This window comes from Heptranchias perlo, chromosome 28, assembly GCF_035084215.1.
Source record: "Heptranchias perlo isolate sHepPer1 chromosome 28, sHepPer1.hap1, whole genome shotgun sequence".
NCBI classification, from domain to species: Eukaryota; Metazoa; Chordata; class Chondrichthyes; order Hexanchiformes; family Hexanchidae; genus Heptranchias; species Heptranchias perlo.
Window position 1 is genome coordinate 29347871 of NC_090352.1, and position 22600 is coordinate 29370470.

A 22600-nucleotide genomic window follows, 5' to 3' on the forward strand; every position below is an offset into this window, starting at 1 on the left:
AGAAGAGCATTCCAAACTTCTACCACCCTTTGCGTAGGAGCGTTTCCTAATTTCACTCCTGCAAGTCCTGGCTCTAGTTTTTAGGTTATGTCCCCTAGTCCTAGTATTCAAGTGTAGGAGGCCTCCAAAAACAGGTACAAATGCATCAACAGCCAGAAGCAATAATCCAGCAACTAACCTGTAACTCCTGTATGATCCCTTTAAATAGCGCTGGTGGGGAGGGGGTCCTCCATGCTGTTTATGACCTGTTCAGCTGTGCAAAGTTAAGGCAGCGTGTTGGCTGGAGCGTGAGTTCCAAAATCACATCTGTCCCTTTAAATCAGTGTTGCACCCGGATCTACGGCATATTCTTCCTACTTTACCCACTGCGCCTACAAAATGGGTGCCACGTGGCCCAATTTATAGCCCCACGTCAAAACCAGCCCACACAGACTTACCTGAACCAAACCGAGAGATTGCACAAAGGGCAGCAGGCTCGGTATTTGGGGCACTTCTCACAGGGCACCGCCCTAAACTCAGCTCAGCACCAACATTTCTAAACCACTCCCTGGGCTTGGACACAATGAAGGAGAGTTTTCACAATAGAAATTACAGCACAGGGAGAGGCCATTCGGCCCCTGGTGCCAGTGCTGATGCTCTTTCCTGTAAACCCACTCCTCCCAGATCTTTTTATTTTTTTCCTTTTCAAATGTTTATCCCATTCCCTTTTAAATTATGTTCTAGTCTGTACCTCAATAGCCACTCGTGGTGAAGCATCCTGTGATCTAATAGCCCTCAGTTTAAGAACCTTCTTTCTCCCTTTGGTTCTTCCACTGAGAATCCTCGGTCTCTGTCCTCTTGTTCCCCATTCGCCCACCAGTGGAAACAATCTTTCACTGATTACCCACAATAAAGTCCCTATGTTTCACTCATCCCATTCCTGGCTGCTGCTCTCATGGCGCTGCTCTCATGGCACTGCTCCCACTTACCGCGTTGCTGCTACTGCTGTGCCCGGCTCTGCAAAAAATGCTGGGCCCCATGCCCACACATTCCCAACTTCCCTCTCTCCCCAACCACCATTTCCCAGTATCTCTCTCTCCCAACTCCAGATGCCCCCACCAACTCCCCACTCCGACTCTCGAACCCCCCACCCCACCTCCCGAGCCCCCCAATGACTCCCGATTGTTACCGGCAGATCAAACGTCCCAGCAGGCTGTGGGTGGTAATGCAGCAGGAAATTTAAAGCACAATGATCTCCCGGGCTGCTGGCAGCAGCGCCTGGGGGACCTATGCTTATTCCGGGTGACCCCCAGGCAATCTGGGAGGGTTGGAAGCCCGAAGATGAGTGAGGGAGTAAGGGCTCACCTACAATAATCATCTGAAACACAGAAGCTAAAAGTATCTAGTGCAAAAAAGGTATAAGAACTTAAAATTGCACGTAGGCAGAAATAAAATGATTTTCTTTAAAGGCATTCTGTTATAACGTTACCGTTTTTTGTTGTTCTGGGCATCCATGAGGCGCTGTGGGCCATCAGCAGCAGCAGAATTGTATTCCAGCACAATCTGTAACCTCATGGCCCGGCATATTCCTCACTCTACCATTACCAACAAGCCAGGGGATCAACCCTGGTTCAATGAGGAGTGTAGAAGAGCATGCCAGGAGCAGCACCAGGCGTACCTAAAAATGAGGTGCCAACCTGGTGAAGCTACAACTCAGGACTACATGCATGCTAAACAGCGGAAGCAACATGCTATAGACAGAGCTAAGCGATTCCACCACCAACGGATCAGATCAAAGCTCTGCAGTCCTGCCACATCCAGTCGTGAATGGTGGTGGACAATTAAACAACTAACGGGAGGAGGAGGCTCTACAAACATCCCCATTCTCAATGATAGCGGAGTCCAGCACGTGAGTGCAAAAGACAAGGCTGAAGCGTTTGCAACCATCTTCAGCCAGAAGTGCCGAGTGGATGATCCATCTCAGCCTCCTCCCGATATCCAAACCATCACGGAAGCCAGTCTTCGGCCAATTCGATTCACTCCACGTGATATCAAGAAACGGCTGAGTGCACTGGATACAGCAAAGGCTATGGGCCCCGACAACATCCCAGCTGTAGTGCTGAAGACTTGTGCTCCAGAACTAGCTGCGCCTCTAGCCAAGCTGTTCCAGTACAGCTACAACACTGGCATCTACCCGACAATGTGGAAAATTGCCCAGGTATGTCCTGTCCACAAGAAGCAGGACAAATCCAATCCGGCCAATTACCGCCCCATCAGTCTACTCTCAATCATCAGCAAAGTGATGGAAGGTGTCGTCGACAGTGCTATCAAGCGGCACTTACTCACCAATAACCTGCTCACCGATGCTCAGTTTGGGTTCCGCCAGGACCACTCGGCTCCAGACCTCATTACAGCCTTGGTCCAAACATGGACAAAAGAGCTGAATTCCAGAGGTGAGGTGAGAGTGACTGCCCTTGACATCAAGGCAGCATTTGACTGAGTGTGGCATCAAGGAGCCCTAGTAAAATTGAAGTCAATGGGACTCAGGGGGAAAACTCTCCAGTGGCTGGAGTCATACCCAGCACAAAGGAAGATGGTAGTGGTTGTTGCAGGCCAATCATCTCAGCCTCAGGACATTGCAGCAGGAGTTCCTCAGGGCAGTGTCGTTGGCCCAACCATCTTCAGCTGCTTCATCAATGACCTTCCCTCCATCATAAGGTCAGAAATGGGGATGTTCGCTGATGACTGCACAGTTTTCAGTTCCATTCGCAACCCCTCAGATAATGAAGCAGTCCGAGCCTGCATGCAGCAAGACCTGGACAACATCCAGGCTTGGGCTCATAAGTGGCAAGTAACATTCGCGCCAGATAAGTGCCAGGTAATGACCATCTCCAACAAGAGAGAGTCTAACCACCTCCCCATGACATTCAACGGCATTACCATCGCCGAATTCCCCCACCATCAACATCCTGGGGGTCACCATTGACCAGAAACTTAACTGGACCAGCCATATAAATACTGTGGCTACGAGAGCAGGTCAGAGGCTGGGTATTCTGCGGCGAGTGACTCACCTCCTGACTCCCCAATGCCTTTCCACTATCTACAAGGCACAAGTCAGGAGTGTGATGGAATACTCTCCACTTGCCTGGATGAGTGCAGCTCCAACAACACTCAAGAAGCTCGACACCATCCAAGATAAAGCAGCCCGCTTGATTGGCACCCCATCCACCACCCTAAACATTCACTCCCTTCACCACCGGCGCACTGTGGCTGCAGTGTGCACCATCCACAGGATGCACTGCAGCAACTCGCCAAGGCTTCTTCGACAGCACCTCCCAAACCCGCGACCTCTACCACCTAGAAGGACAAGAGCAGCAGGCGCATGGGAACAACACCACCTGCACGTTCCCCTCCAAGTCACACACCATCCCGACTTGGAAATATATCGCCGTTCCTTCATTGTCGCTGGGTCAAAATCCTGGAACTCCCTTCCTAACAGCACTGTGGGAGAACCGTCACCACACGGACTGCAGCGGTTCAAGAAGGCGGCTCACCACCACCTTCTCGAGGGCAATTAGGGATGGGCAATAAATGCCGGCCTTGCCAGCGACGCCCACATCCCATGAACGAATAAAAAAAAAAATTGCAACAAAAATTCTTATGTAAATATTGTAAATTGAGGGTGACACATGTGGTCTTTAGAGCACAAATGAAATATTTTTGGAATGTGAAGTAATTAAGAACATTGTTCTGTATAATACTGCAGATAGAGCAGGTAAAAAATACCAGTGTGTTTAAATAATAGAACAAATGGATGATAAAATAAAATACTGTAAAATCCATCTCATATCTTTTCTTCAAACTGTCAATATAAAGAGCGCAACCTCCTGTGGTCTTATTAACCCCTTATGTACTGTGATAGAATTAACAAAACCAATACCTAACTAAATCTTAGATATAAATGCTTCATTTTTGTTACAATATATTCTCATGGAACAGTTCTCATTTGTGTTGGATTGGTAGGAGATAACCCATTCCAGAGACTGAGGGAGCGCTGCACTTTTGGAGGTGCCATCTTTTGGATGTGACTTTAAACCGAGGCCCAGTCTGCCCTCTCACGTGGACGTAAAAGATTCCACGTCGCTATTTTAAGAAGAGCAGGGGAATTCTCCTGGTGCCCTTGCCAACATTTATCCCTCAATCAACACCTAAAAATGGATGATTTATTTTATTGCTGTTTGTATGAATTTACTGTGTGCAAATTGGCTATCCTGCTTCTTACATTACAACAGTGACTACACTTCAAAAGTACTTCATTGGCTGTAAAGTGCTTTGGGACGTCCTGAGGTCATGAAAAGTGCTATATAAATGCAAGTCCTTTCTTTTCAACTTTGCAATTAAAAATCCACAAATAATAAATGAGTAACTCCTAGTCCAGTTTTTACAGTGCTTGGAATTTCTACTTAATAAACTCTCAATTTAGGTCCAAATTAAATTTCTGAAGGATGAAATTCAGAATTTGTCGATTTCTTTTGCAAAATCTGTTGCGAAGAATTCACTCAATACATCTACCAAATCTTCATATTCATATATATACCCAATTAATCCTTTAATCCCTTAGCAAACTGTGCTTTAACCATTTTTCCTTCATTATGCAGGGGCAATCAATAGTGACCAGGCAGTTACATATTTCTGACAACGTTTTAGTTTAGCTATAATTGAACCATGATTGAAGTTAATGCACAAATCTTTGGCTGTTTAATATACTTCCAGGGCAACATTACCACAGACCAAATTGTGAATCTTGGTTTCCAATTTTCTCTGTTCCTTTCCTAAGGTGGTGGCTCATGGAGTGTGGTTCCATTGATGCCAACAGCCAATTAGCATCTTATCTAAATGGACATTCTTGATGAGTGACTGCTGGGCATGCTTTTTAACCAAGTAGGGATCATAAGACCATAACAGATAGGAGCAGGAGTAGGCTGTTCGGCCCCTCGAGCCTGCTCTGTCATTTAATGAGATCATGGCTGATCTGATTTTTACCTCAACTCCACTTTCCCGCCCTTTTCCCATATCCTTTCGCTCCCTAATCACTGTCGCATTCGGTTCTTTTCTCATTCAACATTCACATTAATACATACACTTCCCAGCAGGAGTCACTGCATACTTCTCAGTTCAGGCTTACTACTCCCAGCTACCGACAGCCCTATTCCTGCCCCTGTTGAGATCACCAAACTCAGCACAGACTGATGATCAAATTTGTGACCTTGAATCTCGCTCTTCAACTTTTTTTTTGAAGCATTAAAAATGTTGAATTGCATGTTGAATAGAGGCATGATTGTGCAACTGTATTGTAATAGAGCGATCAGTCTTCTAACTTGTCTACTATATGAAATGGCCCCATTATGAGCGAGACAGACATTCCTTTCGTTCTTCAACAATGACGTGTACATTCATTTTGGAGTCCTCCATGCATCAGCCAAAACCTGCCCCCACGCTTTGCACATTAAATTTATACTGATGGCATCCATTTTAAGCAATACCTTGATGTATTTAACTGTATATTTTAGAATTAGAATATGCTACATTTGTTAAAACACAAGGAACTTTATTTTTTAACAAAATGCATTAACTTTCATCAACATGCATGTTAAAACCACCCATTCTTGATGCATGCAACACCAACTTCCCCATGCAATCCAAAAATTACAACTGCAACACCATCAAGAAGAAAGTGAGACTCATCGCTATTTGTTAGGAGACAGCAGATTTTAAATCACTCCAACTAAACTCAAGACACCAAAATGATGATAGTGTAAGAAAGGAAAGGAGAGATATTAAAATTATCCCTGCAGACAAGTTCAAGGGTTAATTTTAATTTAGCCCAATTCCATAGGCATTTGGCAGATGAGATGTTTGAGAATATAGTTTTTAGAAGGTCATACTTGTTTAGGATGATCCTCCAAGTTTTCTTCCTTCTGGAATAAGTGAGATGTGAAGTCAGTATTCCTGGTTAGTACCACATCAGTTGAATGATTTAATCCTCATAAGGTCAGCTAAGAGATTTTTTTTTCAAATTGTTTTGTATTAACTCCCTTTCATATCTTTTCAGGTTACGCAGAGTAGATCCTGGTTGAAAGGAGTCGGACAGGAGTAGGGGGGAAGCGAGGAAGAAATGACTGTAAACATTTCCTCAGCCTGTTGGTGCCACTCTTTGGCCAGCCGTAGGAGCTGCTAAAACTTTAGTGGAGGGTGATTTAGCTCCCTCTGGACCCTGCAACGTGCCTGACCACCTGGCTGAGATGGACAACTCATCACCTGGGGCCAGCTTGAGTAGGATTTCCAGCTTAGGCTGGGATTCAAACCTGGTTGTCCCAATTTATGCTGTAGCTCAACAATGCACTGCATTGGGATGGTAATCGAAGCTTGAAAACCAGCGAAACCTTGAAATGCTTTGCTGGTTTTTCAGATGCAGTTTCTGATTTATTAGCTGCGAACAAAGGAATAGAGATACATCAATGGTCACAGACAAATGCTCACTGGGCTAGATCTGCTCTTTACAAATTACTGATCACTACATTAGTCCATTAATTAAATAACTATTGGAATGTGAGCAAGCCAAAGGTAGCTTGTGCCTACCTTGCTTCTGGAGTCAACGTTAAGCAGACAAACTCCACAGGCTAGCTCTTTCGCATTTTTTATCCCAGGACGTAGAATGCACGAGGAGAAATCCAGTGAGTTTTCATCTGGCTGTGAGGAATGCAAATGGCTTAGATTTACTATTAAATTTCAGACAATGTAACTTCAAAGTATAGCTTCTCTATCCCCCAGTTGTACAGTAAAATCACCTTCCTATGGGACAAAAGGAGGGCTTGTTGGGCACACCCAATGGCCTTTTCCTGTTGTTCAAAATTATTATAGAATCTTACAGCACAGGAGGCCATTCAGCCCATCTTGCCTATGCCGGCTCTTTGAAAGAGCTATCCAATTAGTTCCACTCCCCTGCTCTTTCCCCATCGAGAATTTATCCAATTCCCTTTTGAAAGTTATTATCGAATCTGCTTCCACTACCCTTCCAGGCAGTGCATTCCAGATCATAATAACTCGCTGTGCAAAAAAATTAACAACTACTTAAGACTGGACTCCTGGATTTTTTGAACTAGGCACATTCAGCAAACAAGCTGACGACCAGTTTTGATCTAACATGTTCGGAAGTCAATAATAAGATCTGATCTCATCATGCTCATCCAGCAGTCATGAAGTCACAAACTCACATAAAATAACTGGCTTCCATTAAAAAAAAAACTAATTGTGAAAGTGATCTACAATACACCATTTTAGTCAAAGAAGATTGCCAAATCACCTGGTTGGAAGTTCCATTTGGCCAGATTGGATAGCTGACTACAATAAACCAATTTGTAGTGCAACTGCATTAATAGTCGGAATACTATATAAAAATTAAGTAACTGTGCTGTATCACCATATAAATAAATATATATATATAAATAAATGAAATGAATAACTAACTAGGAGTATTGAAACATCATTTTATTGAAACTTGATTGCCGTTGGTCCTTCCTCCCATTTTCTTTGGCTGTACTGGAAGATGTGACTCTGGACAGTTCAAAGCTACAATTTAAGACCAGTAGACCAAGAAACAGCAAAACTATCTCTCATAAAATTGTTTACTGGATACTGCAACTTTATAGTTATTTCAGAGATGATAAGACAATTACAACTTTTGTCAAATGCGTCAATTCGGATACACAGGGCTATGCTTTGAATTCCCAAGTTATGGTTTTTGTGACATATGAAAGCAAAATTACTTAAAGTTGGGCAGGTCTAACAATTTTTACCATTTATGTTGTCCAAGGCTATTTTAACGATTGGACCTTTAAGCAGTAATCACAAAAATGATGGAGCATAAACACTGCTACTGTACAAAATGGTCCATTAAGCTTTAAAACCACCCAAGTAAAGAAATTGATTCTGGTTATAGTCAAAATTAATGTGCACTGGAAGATCACAGCATCTGAAAATGTATCATGGTTTGAGGAAAATGCCATTTTTTTGGTTCTTACTTTGTATTCATGTATATATCATATATAGATATTGCATCTAAATAAACATACAATAATAGTAATTTGGTACTTTAAATTATGAATCATTATACTGTTTTTTTTTGTAAGTTGGTAACTGCAATCATTATGACAATGTCCATACTGCTCACTTTCTTGACCTACATGATCAAAGGATAGAAAAAAAATGAGTTTGATTGAAGTGGCAGATGCTTTTCTTTGATCTAAAGAATTGGCTTGCGTCATTGTAAAAATTGTATGTTTGATGCTGATGTGCAAAATGATCATATCTCACTACTGAGCTTCTGTAAATTAAGGTTTGCATTTCTGTCTCCTCTGTTTAATTATTTAAGTAACGAAACGACATTAAATTCAGTAAGCAAGTGGGGTAATATTTAGCCCTCAAGTACAAATCTCTCCAAGGGGAACAGTATAGAAAAGATGCATTTTCCAGATAGTAGGGGACAACGGTCGTTTACGAGAATAGCTGTTACACCATTGAAAGAGAAGATGGCACTAAAAAAAATCCCCAAAGCTATAATCGCTATAAATAATTTTTCTTGAATTAACATAACACATAGGCGCCGGTGACATTTTAATGCCAACACAAAGTGTTATTTTGTGAACAAAGACTAAAACTATATGCTTTTCTTACCTTCTGTATCATCCCAAAGGAATGCAATTATAGAAAGAAAGCTCAGTGAATGCAAGATATTTTGATTCTCTACTACAATGCATCTTCAACTATTACTATTTTAAAACCACTCAAGATTTATTTGATTACTAGTTCATGGTCACGGTCTCCATTTTAAGGAATAAAAACATTGTCTAGCTTTTCACCTCAACAATAAAGCTGAAACCAAGCTTATAATACCAAAGCAAAGCAAAAGAGAAAGTTCCAGCTTGTTTTATGTTAATGATGTCAATTAACTTAATATAACAAAACTTGTGAATTACTTAGGAGTTTTACTGTAGATCTCAAAATCTAGTGGAGTTAGGAAATGATCTCCCCCATAAGGGGAGCAGAGAGTGTTCAACCTGCTGCTGATTAACTTCTTTACTTTATCATCTCTTATTGGGGGAGGGGAGAGCTGAGGGCAAAGGGACAAATACCAGTTTTAGAGGCAGCTATTGTGCACGTAAAGTTTATGTTTTCCCCCCCAAAAACTCCTTAGAATGGATGCGCATATTCCACTGCTCTACGCCAGCGCCTATGTGCTAACTGGCATTATGATACTTTAAATGGTAAAACTCTCATCACAGACTCCTAAGGACTTTTGCTGAGTCAAACAAGATGACTCCTGCTAAAATAGTACCTCTTTGAGAGCTAAAGTTCATTCTTGCTCTAATGGATCACAAATATAACTTACACATACCCATATATATATATAAATATTTACTCATTTAAAAAAAATACAGTGCTACCTTTACTCCCAGCTTTACCAAAATCCGTAGGCACAAAGCTCTAGCCCTCAACTTAGAATGGAACAGCGTGTTGGGTCATCCCTAGCATTCTACTAGCATCATGTCTTCAAAATAATGTTGTATAATAAACAGCATAATCCCCACTTTTTGTCAGAGAGATTTCCAATCTGAATAGTAGAGCTGTGGAAAGGCATACAGTAGAAGCTCAGAAACTTCTTCTACAGGAAGGAAAATTCAGTTCAGAACCCAGTGGCAGCCTTACCGTGAGGGGAGTGAGAGACATGAATATCATCAGGCTACTCCAGATCTTCTCTATTTCCTTCATCAGTTGCTGGAGTTTCTCATTGCATACTGCTGTTGCTTTAATTCCAAGCTCAACGCGTTTGGTTACTCTATACACCTCTATCACCCCTGTTAAAATAAAGCAGTGTTCACCTGTGCATAAAATCTACTTCCAAAAGGTCTCATTGATAATGAAAAAATATTGAGCTGTGTTAATTTAACAGTTAATTTTTTTAAAATTTAGTGCTAATTTTTACTATAGTGAAAATGTTAATTTTATAATTTCTTCCCTCCTAGCAGTCTCCTGGCCTACTTTATGTTGATCAATGTTAAAAAGTCTACAGGAACCTAGACGATGAGATCACCACAGAATTTTTAAAAATAAAACAAGGAAATAATAAGGCTCCAGTTAATACTTTTGGCAACTCTCACTATTGGGAGGAATATAATATTTTTAGGCTCCTCTCTATAGGTGCGTTATAATAGCCCTGGAGAAACTGCAAATCAGGAGGATACCAGGAATGAAGGGGCTGGTTTATGAGGAGTGTCAGTGAGTGGAGCACTTGCCAATTGTTCAGACAGGTTATTACAGTAATCAGCTGGTCCTACAGACTCCATATGTGTTTTCTCCAGATTCAGCTATTCCCTGGCTGTCCAGACACATGCCCAGTAGCAGACAGCTGTTGTCATCCTCCTGCAGGCTGGAGCAATTAGGTTTGTATTCTCTTAAACTGATAAGATGGAGGGGAGGAGAGATTTGATAGACGTTCAAAATAGTAAAAGGAATAGATGTGGTAAACTAAGATAGATAATTTCCATTGTTAAGTAAACCAAAGACATATGGCTTTGATCACTAGATACATAAACGCAGAGATAAGAAACTTAATTCATACACAGATTTACTGGCTTTGTCACAAGTGGCAATCAATGCTAAATCGATTATAGCATTCAAAAATGTAAAGACAAATATAAAAGGATTTGTGGTAGAAAACAGGAAAATGGGGCTGTGGAAAATCAGTTCCCAAGAGCAACCTAAATTCAACACAGGCAAAAAGAGCTGAATGTGTTAAAACTTCTAGAAATATAGGAGTGAAACCGGAGGACTGGAATTCAGCAAACGTTACCTCAAGATTCAAAAAAATAAAATATCACAGAGAATTGTACAATTAGTATAATAGAGTACTATTTATGGTCATCTGAAGGATATAATAAATGGTCAGCATGGTTTTAGGAATATTAGGTCGTGTCTAAGGCAAATGGTTTGCTGTAGAAAAATTGTTGAAAATCATGGGACAGTTGCAGATGTGGGTCAGTCCTTTCAGTTTGTTCTCTCACCAACACTTTAATTTCACTCAACAGTCTGTTTTAAAGTAGTGGCAATCTGTGCCACTCAGCCGCCTAACAATAAAGCAAGTTTCCACCTAATTACCGTAACAGCTAGTCTTGGAGTCGGCAAGCACTCCACAAAATTAAAGTCTGATTTCCAGTGTCAGTGAGCGGAGCACTCACTGATTGTACAAGACAGGGTGTTACAGTAACCAACCGATCTTACAAATGCATGCTCACCAACTGACAAGTGTCGTCTTTCTCTGCAGCTGTATTATGTCTCTGTGTCACTAACTTGCGTTGGTTCATAGCAGTTTAGATGCTGGATAACTTCAGGAACCTCTTGGCAGAGATTTGAAGAGTTTTTAGGTGTTCAAGTGATCACTCCGGAGAAAGTCTGTAAGATGCGCTGGTTATTGTAACAATTGGTTTTACAGTCAGCTCTCATTGACATTAATTCAGACGCTAATATCAAACAGTGTCAGTGGGCTGAGCAGTTGCCGACAGCTGTTACAGTTATTAGATAGAGACTTCCTTTATTCTTAGGCAAGCTGAGAGAGGCAGAACACTTTGAATCATGCTGTTGATTAAACCTGAAGTGCCCGTGACAGGAGAAACTGACAGGGAAAGTTGCGCTGTAAGGTGAAAATCAGAGGACTTGAAGTGGCATGACATAATGCAACAAATCACTTGCCCTAGACATGCCTCACCAATCTAAGGAAATTTTCATGAGGTAAGTAAACTAGAAGACAAATGCATGCAGATAGCACGGAACAGTTCTGATGTGAGGCATAAATTAAGATTGAGGGTCAAAGAATAGCAAATTAGCTATTTTGATAATTGGTCTAAGCAGGAGAAAGCAGAAGGCAACGATAAATGGAAAAAGCTCCAGCTGGGGCAGTAACAGCTGGAATTCTGCAGGGTCTATTCTGGGGTCACTGCTGTTTACACTATTCATTAACAATATGGAGGAAAGTACTTCGTTATTATAATTAAATTTTCTTATGAGATCAAGCTGTGTGGCCAAGTCACTGGTGTGAAGTGATTGAGGGCATTCAAAGGGACCTGGGCAAATAAAGTGGATAGGCTAAAGAATGGCAGATGAATTTTAATGTAGATAAATGTAAGGTAATGTACCATGGCACAGGAAACATGTACAGAATGAATGAGTGGCCATTAGCACAAGTGGAAAAGGGATTTGGAGCAATTATCCACTGTCCAGTGAAGTGTTATCAACCAGGCTAATAAAGGACAGGGATGCATTTCAAGGGCATATGATTAAAAGTTATTTCAACTTTGTCTAACTCAATAGTATGGCCATTGTGTGCCTTTTTGAGCAAACTACCTTCAAAAGGACATTGATCCTTTGCAGTGATTGAGAAAGAAGTGGCAAGGATAATTCTGGAATTTAAACCTTTCAGTTACTTGGAAAGGCTTTTAGAAATTAGCTTGTTTTCATTGTGGAAAAGATAATTCAGAGGGGCCATGATTCTGGTCTTTAAAATAGGGCAAATAATTAAGATGGAAGTTACTTAACTTAAACAATGATTACAGAACTGCAAGGCACAAGAACAAAATTAATCAGTGGATGATCAGTTAATGCTAGTTGATTAACTTTATTTTTTAAAAAGTAGCTGGATAAATATCTGGTTAAAAGTAGAACTGAAAATAAGTGTAGTTGCAGATGATTAAATATTCTATGAAACACAATGGGTTTCTGTGCTGGTGAAATCAAGGAAATGTGACTTGTGAAATGCATCTGGTGATGATGGTTCAATAATTTAGGTTAGGCTAATATCCAGAAGGCTCAGTAGATTACCTTAGAGCAGGGGCATTCAAACTTTTGTCTTAGGGATTGAATAAGTGTGTAACACGGAGCCTCAGAGGGCCATAAATAAAGTTTAAAAGCGATGTTCCCAATAATTTGCATATTTTTCAGGTTGCTGATACTAACACATCTTGGTTTTCTGATTTGCAATTCATCCACCAATGAAAAATGGACACTAAAAAACAGTGAATAAGAAATATAAGTGCAAATAGGACTAAGCTGCCTGGGTTTCCAAAGCCAGGTTTCTGGGGGGCGGTGGGGGGGGGGTGGGTGGTGGCTGCCTTGGAGGGTCATGGAGAAATTTCACAGCCCATTATCTTTTTGGAAGTGTTACCTGAAGTTTTTCACTTCCCTCATGAGTAAATAAATTGGATGATCCAAATTATACATGGTCTGTTAGAAGGAAGAGGTTTGATGGGTCCAATGGCCATTTCTAATTTCACATTTACTAGTATAAGATTGTGTTTTACTGTTACAATAAGTGCACCAATGCATTCATCATGAATTGTTGCATCCCACTCTCAGTAGCTTCACAGATCAGGAATCTCTACAACCGTTTAATTATTCACCAACAGGTATGCTCAATATAGCCGTGTAAAATGCAGAGAATCAATGCAGCAAAGTGAAAATATAATCACAAACTGCACAATAGACTCTATCCCTCTTTTAAATGGCCGGGAAACAATGCTTTAGTTATCATGAATAGATTATTTGAAGGTGAGACAAATAGCTAAAAGATATTTTTTCCCTGATCAATCAGTGTTCATAGCACAACTCTCTTGGTATATTCTCAGCTATTTAAGGATGCTGTAAGGTGACTTTTTTTTTTGAAGACATATTACAATCATGTCAATTTGACTAAGATCTGTAACCATGGTAGCCAAAAACAGTCACTATGATTGTTATGGATATTAAATACTGTGACATCCATACAACCAACATTCATATTGCAATGTGCACACACAATGCCACCAAGTGGAAGCATTTACAGCTTAATTTACTATTTTCCTCATTTCTACAACTATAGAAAACTCATGACTCTATATTACTGGAATGAATAGCTTCTCTAATAAGGTAGCTGCATGCACCAAGCGATATAGACCACAGGATCCCAGATTTGACTGCCAGTCTGAGCCAAGTTCCCCGATACTACCTGGTACAGCAATTGGAGCACTACAAGTAATTGGGTGACAACCTGCCTGGACTCAGGAGAGGAAACATCAGCCAGTGTTCCTGCTTGTCACTGCAATCCAGTGATTCCTGCTGGAAAGTGGAAGGATGTTGGGTGAAGACAGAATGGGCTTGGCTGTGATGCCCCCTGCAGTCAAATAGCCTGCAGGCACTCAGTGATAGGCTCGTGCATGAAGAATGACCATTTGGGCAAGGCAGCGGCAGGCTACCAGCGCCTATGCAACCATTTCCCACTAACATTTAGTGCCTCTGGGGGAAAAAGGGAGATTATTGGAAATAAATAGTAACTATATAAATAAACCACATAGATAAGCTGTTGAATGTGGTTTGAGAAGTGCTACCCTGTAGCCTGATCAGAATACTATTTTGTTAAAATTACCTACGTTAAAAATACTTGCAGCATTTGCTAAATTCCATAACGCCCCTTATGTTTTTCAAAATACACAAATATTTTCCTGCACATAACACCTGCAAAAATTATTTTCTGTGAACTTTCTAATGAAGAATGTCAAAAATAGAATTAGAAAATATGCATAATGAAAAAGCATTTAATATTTGATGAAATTCAAATTGTTGGATCCTGCCTGCAATTCGACATGCTGCTGGCTCCAGATCACAGTGGGGCAAGCAGCAAGAGGAGCTTGAAGAGAAGTTAAGACTCTTCCGAATGTGGGAGTTGGGGAAAGGTAGGAGAGAATAGTCAACTTTAATGAAATGCTAATTTAAAAGTAACACTCATAAAAGCCTAAGGTGCCAGTCATCTGTTCCCCTCTCGACCACAAACTGCTGAGTATGATTTCAAAAAAGTGTACACTTGGAGACCTAAAAAAGGTGTAAAAAAATAGGATGTAGAATTTTTAAGAAAGTAATGATGTTTTGTTTTGTTACAGAAATATTACTGCCATCATAAAAGGATTTAAAAAAAAAGTCATCTTTCCCACAGGACAAAATGCTCCTGGGTCTTCTAAATGCATCACTGCACAACCAAAAACACCCAGACACTAACAAAACAATATCAATTAACAATTGCTGTCATTTATTCCATACCCAAGAGGTATTCCATGCCTTGTGTTGACTGGATGACTTCACTACACACCGTTGAGCTGCTGATTCCATTCAAGGTATCAATGGCCTTCCTAATCACCTAAAAAAATGTACATAGTGCCCTTTAACTTAAGATATTTACAATGAAAATATAAAGGCTGGAACAATGAAACAAAGCAATTAACAAAATCGGTATACTCAGCACTTAAACAGAACGGTTATATCGAATACCACCTACCTCAAGAATAAACTAAAGTTTCACAAATTGTGGCAATGCTAATGGGGTATTTAAAACCTCTCCCATATCCTAAGAATCCATCTGAATCTAGTCTGAACAATCCTTCAACAACGACGATGTGCATTTATATAGCGTCTTTAAAGTAGTAAAATGTTTCAAGGCGCTTCACAGAGCCATAATCGGACAAAAATTGACACCAAGCCAATGTAAGAGATATCAGGATGGGGTGACTAAAAGCTTGGTAAATGAGGTAGGTTTTAAGCAGCATCTTAAAGGAGAAGCGAGGGGTGGAGAGGCGGAGAGGTTTAGAGATGGAATTCCAGAGTTTAGGGCCAAGACGGCTGAAGGTAGGGCCACCAATGGTGGAGCGAAAGGAGTGGGGGATGCACAAGTGGCCAAAGTTGGAGGAATGCAGAATACTTGGACGGTTGTAGGGCTGGAGGAGGTCACAGAGACAGGGAGGGGCGAGACCATGCAGGGATTTAAACACAAGGATGAGAATCCTAAAATCGAAGCATTGCTTGACCGGGAACCAATGTAGGTCAGCGAGTACAGAGGAGATGGGTGAGCGGGACCTGGTGCGAGTTAGGATACAGGCAGCAGAGGTTTGGATGAGCTCAAGTTTATGGAGGGTGGAGAATAGAAGGCCGGCCAAGAGAGCATTGGAATAGTCAAGTCTGGTGGTAACAAAAGCATGGATGAGGGTTTCAGCAGCAGATGGGCTGAGGCGGGGGCGGAGACTAGCAATGTTACGGAGGTAAAAGTAGGCGCTCTTTGTGATGGAGAGGTTATGGGGTCGGAGGCTCAAGGTCAAATAGGATGCAGAGATTGCAAACAGTCTGGTTCAACCTGAGACAGTGGCCAAGGAGGAAGATGGGCTCGGTGGCGAGGGAACGGAGTTTGTGGTTGGGGGCGGGGGAGGGGCAAAGACAATGGCTTCGATCTCAATGCAGCCCTTAATGGCCCTCTGACTTCAAACAGAGCTAAAGACGATTTTGCTAATGCTATCAGTTATCACTATCCTCCTCTCCAATTATCTTTTGGCTGCTCGGATAGCAGCTTTCGTTGTCTTAAGGGGGCGAGCTTGATACAGAGTCCTGTTCTCCTGAGAATTATTTTCTTCTAGTCTGAAAAAATATTTTTGCTTAAGTCTGATTTGTCCTTGAACATGACCTGTTAGCCAATTTGACTTTTTTTTTAACCACGTGTCCTTCTTTTAATTCTAGGGCTATACATGGCTTCCCTTTGCATTAAGAGTCAACCAGCATTCTCAACAGAAAGTGGTTTTTGATTGATTTACACATCTCGTTCACTGAAAAACAACCAATCAGCGCCCTCTAGATTTTCTCACCCCGTATGGATTCTTTCTATGTGACAGACGGGTGCCAGACTGAAAACTTATAACTAAATAGCTACTGGTTTGGGTTACCTCCTTTCTGGTAAAAACCTGGCTGCATCTACAATCGAATCATAGAAAATTTATGGCACAGAAGGAGGCCATTCTGCCCATCGTGTCCGCGCAGGCCAAAAATGAGCCACCCAGCCTAATCCCATTTCCCAGCACTTGGTCCGTAGCCTTGTAGGCCACGTCGCTTCAGGTGCACATCCAGGTACTTTTTTAAATGAGTTGAGGGTTTCTGCCTCTACCACCCTTTCAGGCAGTGAGTTCCAGACCCCTACCATCTTCTGGGTGAAATTTTTTTTCCTCAGCTCCCCTCTAATCCTTCTACCAATCACTTTAAATCTATGCCCCCTGGTTATTGACCTCTCTGCTCAGGGAAATAGGTCCTTCCTATCCACTATCTAAACGCCTCATAATTTTGTACACCTCAATTAAACCACCCCTCAGCCTCCTCTGTTCCAAAGAAAACAACCCCAGCCTATCCAATCTTTCCTCATAGCTGAAATTCTCCAGTCCTGGCAAAATCCTCCTAAATATCCTCCAAACCCTCTCTAGTGTAATTGCATCCTTCCTGTAATGTGATGACTAGAACCGTATGCAGTACTCAAGCTGCGGCCTAACCAGTGTTTTATACAGTTCCAGCATAACCTCCCTGCTCTTATATTCTATGCCTCGGCTAATAAACGAAAGTATCCCGTATGCCTTCTTAACCACCTAATCTACCTGTCCTTCTACCTTCAGGGATCTGTGGACATGCACTCCAAGGTCCCTCACTTCCTCTACACCTCTCAGTATCCTCCCATTTATTGTGTGCTCCCTTGCCTTGTTTGCCCTCCCCAAATGCATTACCTCACACTTCTCTGGATTGATCTCCATTTGCCACTTTTCTGCCCACCTGACCAGTCCATTGATATCTTCCTGCTGTCTACAGCTTTCCTCCTCACTATCAACCACATGGCCAATTTTTGTATCATCTGCAAACTTCTTAATCCTGCCCCCTAGATTTAAGTCCAAATCATTAATATGTATCACAAAAAGCAAGGGGCCTAGTACTGAGTCCTGCGGAACCCCACTGGAAACAGCCTTCCAGTCACAAAAACACCTGTCGACCATTACTCTTTGCTTCCTGCCACTGAGCCAATTTTGGATCCAACTTGCCACTCTCCCTTGGATCCCATGGCCTTGTACTTTTTTGACCAGTCTGCCATGTGGGACCTTGTCAAAAGCCTTGCTAAAATCCATGTAGACTACCTCAAATGCACTACCCTCATTGACCCTCCTTGTTACCTCCTCAAAAAATTCAATCAAGTTAGTCAGACATGACCTTCCCTTAACAATGAGACCATATCAATCTTAACATCCTTGCTCTTCAATTGGCTGGAGAACAAATTTTTGAAGCTGTTTTTCAGCTAAACAAATTGCCATTTTTTCAAGTTGCTCTGCCTCCAAAGTGTATGGTGGGAGAAAGGAGGCAATAAAACAAGATAAGTAAATGGTTTTAAAAACTAAAAAAGGTAGTCTAGACCTATATAAAAAACAATGCTTAGTGACAATACAGAATTTATTCAGCCTGTGAGAAAAAGGAGGATAACAGTTGTGAGTCAAGTTATTCTCCTTTGTTATTTTATTTTCCCATTAATGGAGTATCTATTTAGAGCACACACACAGCTTCAGATTAACCTCATTCAACTCAATGCTTTTTGTGGGACTTTGTTGTGCGCAAATTGGCTGCAGCATCTGCCTACAAAACAACATTTCAAAAGTAATTAATTGGCTGTAAAGCATTCTGGGATGTCTTGAGGATATGAAAGGCACTATATAAAAGCGAGGCTTTCTTTTTTGGTAGAGAAATAAAAATTCTATTTCACATTAATAATATCACCAAGAGGTATATGTCAATCCAAAAATAAATGTCTAAATTTTGTTTTTGAATTAAAGAAATTTTTTTTTGCCCAGCTGGGTGTCTGACATACCCAGAAACCCATCACGATGCCTAACAGTCTCCAAACCAAACTACTTAGAAATCCACACAGTTTGACTTTCTGTTTGCCTGACATGGAGTGCACACTCCCTCCCTCCAAGGAGGCATCCCCCTTACCTTAGTCCAGGGAGATTAGGTGTCGGTTTCAACAGACAAAGTTTAGGGACCACAAGTGTTCAACCAGCTAAAACCAAGCAGCCTCATGAACATTGGGAAGCCTCTCGAGTATCCAGCCAGGACACTCCACCTATTACAGCATTGACATCTGGAGCAGAGTGGGAAGAATCCCAGCACCCAGTTGGCAGTTCCACATCCCATTAACGAACCAGATTGGCTGGTTAATCAACAGTGCCCTGGAGTATTGCAGACCTGCCTGGCTGAGGTATCGGGTCACCAAGCTTGCCACAGAGGCTTGATATGATTCCGGTTCCTTTATCTGGCGTGTTACTTAGGGGCCACCTCAAACCCAAAGAGAGGTTAAAAAGACAAGCGATGTAAGCAAAACACTGAGCGTTACCCCTTGTTACACAGTTATTTTGTTCCTCATTATCAAAATTCAATTGTGGAAACAAAACCAATATCAGACATGTTTATTTAGCATCTCTTGGTGGATGCTGGACAAGAGACAAGAAAAATATTCTGACTGGTGGCGTTCCATTAAACAATTTTCATAGCAATTTATGAACTGTCCAGCATTAAGCCTTTTGTCATAAGTAAAGCAACAAGCTGCAGTTGCATAACAAATGCATGTTGAACATTTCCGAATATGTATAATATGTATTTTCCACTCCAAATTGGGAAATGAAATGCCAAATCCAGTTTCAATCACTTGGTTTCCACAGTATCTACTTTCTGATCTGCATTAATGGAGACAAAAGTGACACGGTTATACTGCATTACTGATTTGAGATTGCTGGTTGCAGTGAACTGCTCAGTCAGTAAAACCCCCATTATACCCTGGAATCCAGGGTGCCTTGGCACTTTGGATACAAAACTGGCTTAGTGGCAGAAGGCAGAGGGTGATGGTCGAAGGTTGTTTTTGTGACTGGAAGCCTGTGGCCAGTGGGGTACCACAGGGATCGGTGCTGGGTCCCTTGCTGTTTGTGGTCTACATTAATGACTTGGATATGAATGTAAAAGGTATGATCAGTAAGTTCGCTGATGATACAAAGATTGGTAAGGTGGTAAATAGCGAGGAGGATAGCCTCAGTCTGCAGGACGATATAGATGGGTTGGTCAGATGGGCGGAACAGTGGCAAATGGAATTTAACCCGGAAAAGTGCGAGGTGATGCACTTTGGAGGGACTAACAAGGCAAGGGAATACACAATGAATGGGAGGACCCTAGGCAAGACAGAGGTTCAGAGGGATCTTGGTGTGCAAGTTCACAGATCCCTGAAGGCGGCGGAACAGGTAGATAAGGTGGTAAAGAAGGCATATGGGATACTTGCCTTTATTAGCCGAGGCATAGAATATAAGAGCAAGGAGGTTATGATGGAGCTGTATAAAACACTGGTTAGGCCACAGCTGGAGTACTGTGTGCAGTTCTGGTCGCCACACTACAGGAAGGATGTGATCGCTTTGGAGAGGGTGCAGAGGAGATTCACCAGGATGTTACCAGGGCTGGAGCGCTTCAGCTATGAAGAGAGACTGGGAAGATTGGGTTTGTTTTCCTTGGAGCAGAGGAGGCTGAGGGGGGACATGATTGAGGTGTACAAAATTATGAGGGGCACAGATAGGATGGATACTGAGGAGCTTTTTCCCTTCGTTGAGGGTTCTATAACAAGGGGACATAGATTCAAGGTAAAAGGCGGGAGGTTTAGAGGGGATTTTAGAAAGAACTTTTTCACCCAGAGGGTGGTTAGAGTCTGGAACTCACTGCCTGAGAGGGTTGTGGAGGCAGGAACCCTCACAACATTCAAGAAGCATTTGGATGAGCACATGAAATGCCATACCATACAAGGCTACGGACCAAATGCTGGAATATGGGATTAGAGTAGACAGGGCTGATGGCCGGCGCGGACACGATGGGCCGGAGGGCCTCGATCCGTGCTGTATAACTCTATGACTCTATGGCTGTGAACTACATTCCCGCCACCTAGAAAGAACTCCATGCATTCACAGAGCTCCACTCCTCAGCCAGTCAATTTTAAATGTCTTGAGAGCGCATCCACACACTCAAAATATATATATTTTTTAAAACTCTGCTTAAGTTTGTAAAGCACCAGGAAGCTCTTACCTGCAATGCACTTTCTAAACATCTTTGCCATTCATAAGCATAACGTTCATTCTCCTGAAACAGAGACAAGAGCGATTCACAAACTCTTATATGAAACAAAATCAACTCCTTCCTCACGTAGTATACTAAAATGCAAATAAATATATGTGCAGCTGACAAAGGTCAAACTAAAATAGTAATTAAGCAATCATTACAGTAGAAGTAAGAATCATCTAAATATACTGCTCTATGAAATGCACATTAACGAGTGCCCGGGTCAGGAACTGATAAAACCATCACACGCATGGGTGGTTCTGGTAACAGAACTAGTCACCACAAGGCAGTCAAGCGAGTTCTTAAACAATCATCAACCCCAGCACCCCAAATATCTGTAATAGATCAACAGCACAACACATACCTACTTCAAGCTTTAGGCATAAAGAAAAACTCTCATTTTGTTTTCTAATAAATATTGCAGGTAAGTAAATTTCACCAGTTATCATGAACATAATCCCACACAGAAAGTAATTTATTCTTGAACCCTAAAGAAATCTAACTTGTAACACCTTCTCCACCAGCTGTGAATGCCATTTTATCATCCTGCAGTGTATTCCAGGTAGGATGACATCCCTGTAACCAGCTGTGAAACGATGCTGTATAAAATATTGCAGAGTAAAAAAAAAATCTTTATTTACAAGTTTTATTTATTTACTTTGAAACACTTGACAAACACTGTTTGCAAGTAAGCTAGTGAAAATTACCCTCTTAATATGCACATAAATAAAATTCTCAAAGCCATTCCTTTCCTGGCCTCAGTCTCAACAACCCTGATGCCAGTAAGTTGTACCAGTTCCTTTACTACAATGTGTAACTTTTCCTGCAGAACAAAACCTAGAATTGGGCACAGAGATTCTGAAGCTAGAAACTCGGAAAAACTATAGTTTCCTTCCCCAGTGTTAAGTGGAAATCCCAAACATCTTCCAGCTCCATGCTTAACTAGTAATTATTTTCTGAACACACAACCTTTACCTCCACTTCCCCAGTTAGATCCTTATACTTGTCCCTGATGACAGGCAGTGGTGCTGGTTTCTCATTTAGGGTATTTGATCGGTCCCTGAAAGGCTGCTCTGGAGCTGGTGGAACACGGGTAACTTCTTTATCCCCCAGGCTCAAACTCCTTTTATGAGATCCTGCAGGGGTGGGGTTGAAATCTTGTGTTAAATAAGTTACTACATTTCAGAGAATGTCACATTAGCACAAATTATTTCTGGCCAATATACCACAAAATTGTAATCATGGAAAGGAACAGTCCTTATAGCAAAGGCTTCATTCAATAATTTATTAGAAAATCCTCTCTGCTCATTAAGAGAAGATTCAAAATTCTATGGTATTTTAATGAAGGTTCAATATTAACATAATTAGATAACATGCAATTAAAAAATTTGCCAGTTAATTTGATACTTTGAGCATTACGTTACAAATGCTGGATTGAACAGTAGAACGAGAATCTTCCTCACTGAGATCACAAACATCTTTAGACCTTTCTCCCTTTTCTGAAGTGCCAATATTTTGCTTTGACTGACCCTAGCATTCAGCTACCTCAAAAGTC

General features: G+C 41.5%; 1 protein-coding gene across 4 annotated transcripts in view; it reads right to left on the reverse strand.

The window, feature by feature from the left end:
- The window catches only part of synrg (synergin, gamma), a 101684-nt gene that overhangs the window by 15642 nt on the left and 63442 nt on the right, over nucleotides 1-22600 (reverse strand). For 2 of the 4 annotated variants that reach the window (XM_068008295.1, XM_068008293.1), the window contains 6 exons: nucleotides 22021-22181; nucleotides 21013-21066; nucleotides 15157-15253; nucleotides 9745-9893; nucleotides 6619-6729; nucleotides 5925-5957 (listed from right to left, as the gene is read on the reverse strand). In XM_068008295.1, coding sequence (XP_067864396.1) covers nucleotides 5925-5957; nucleotides 6619-6729; nucleotides 9745-9893; nucleotides 15157-15253; nucleotides 21013-21066; nucleotides 22021-22181 — 605 coding nt within the window. The remainder of the gene's footprint in view (nucleotides 1-5924; nucleotides 5958-6618; nucleotides 6730-9744; nucleotides 9894-15156; nucleotides 15254-21012; nucleotides 21067-22020; nucleotides 22182-22600) is intronic. The other 2 variants (XM_068008296.1, XM_068008294.1) reach the window with 1 other exon arrangement.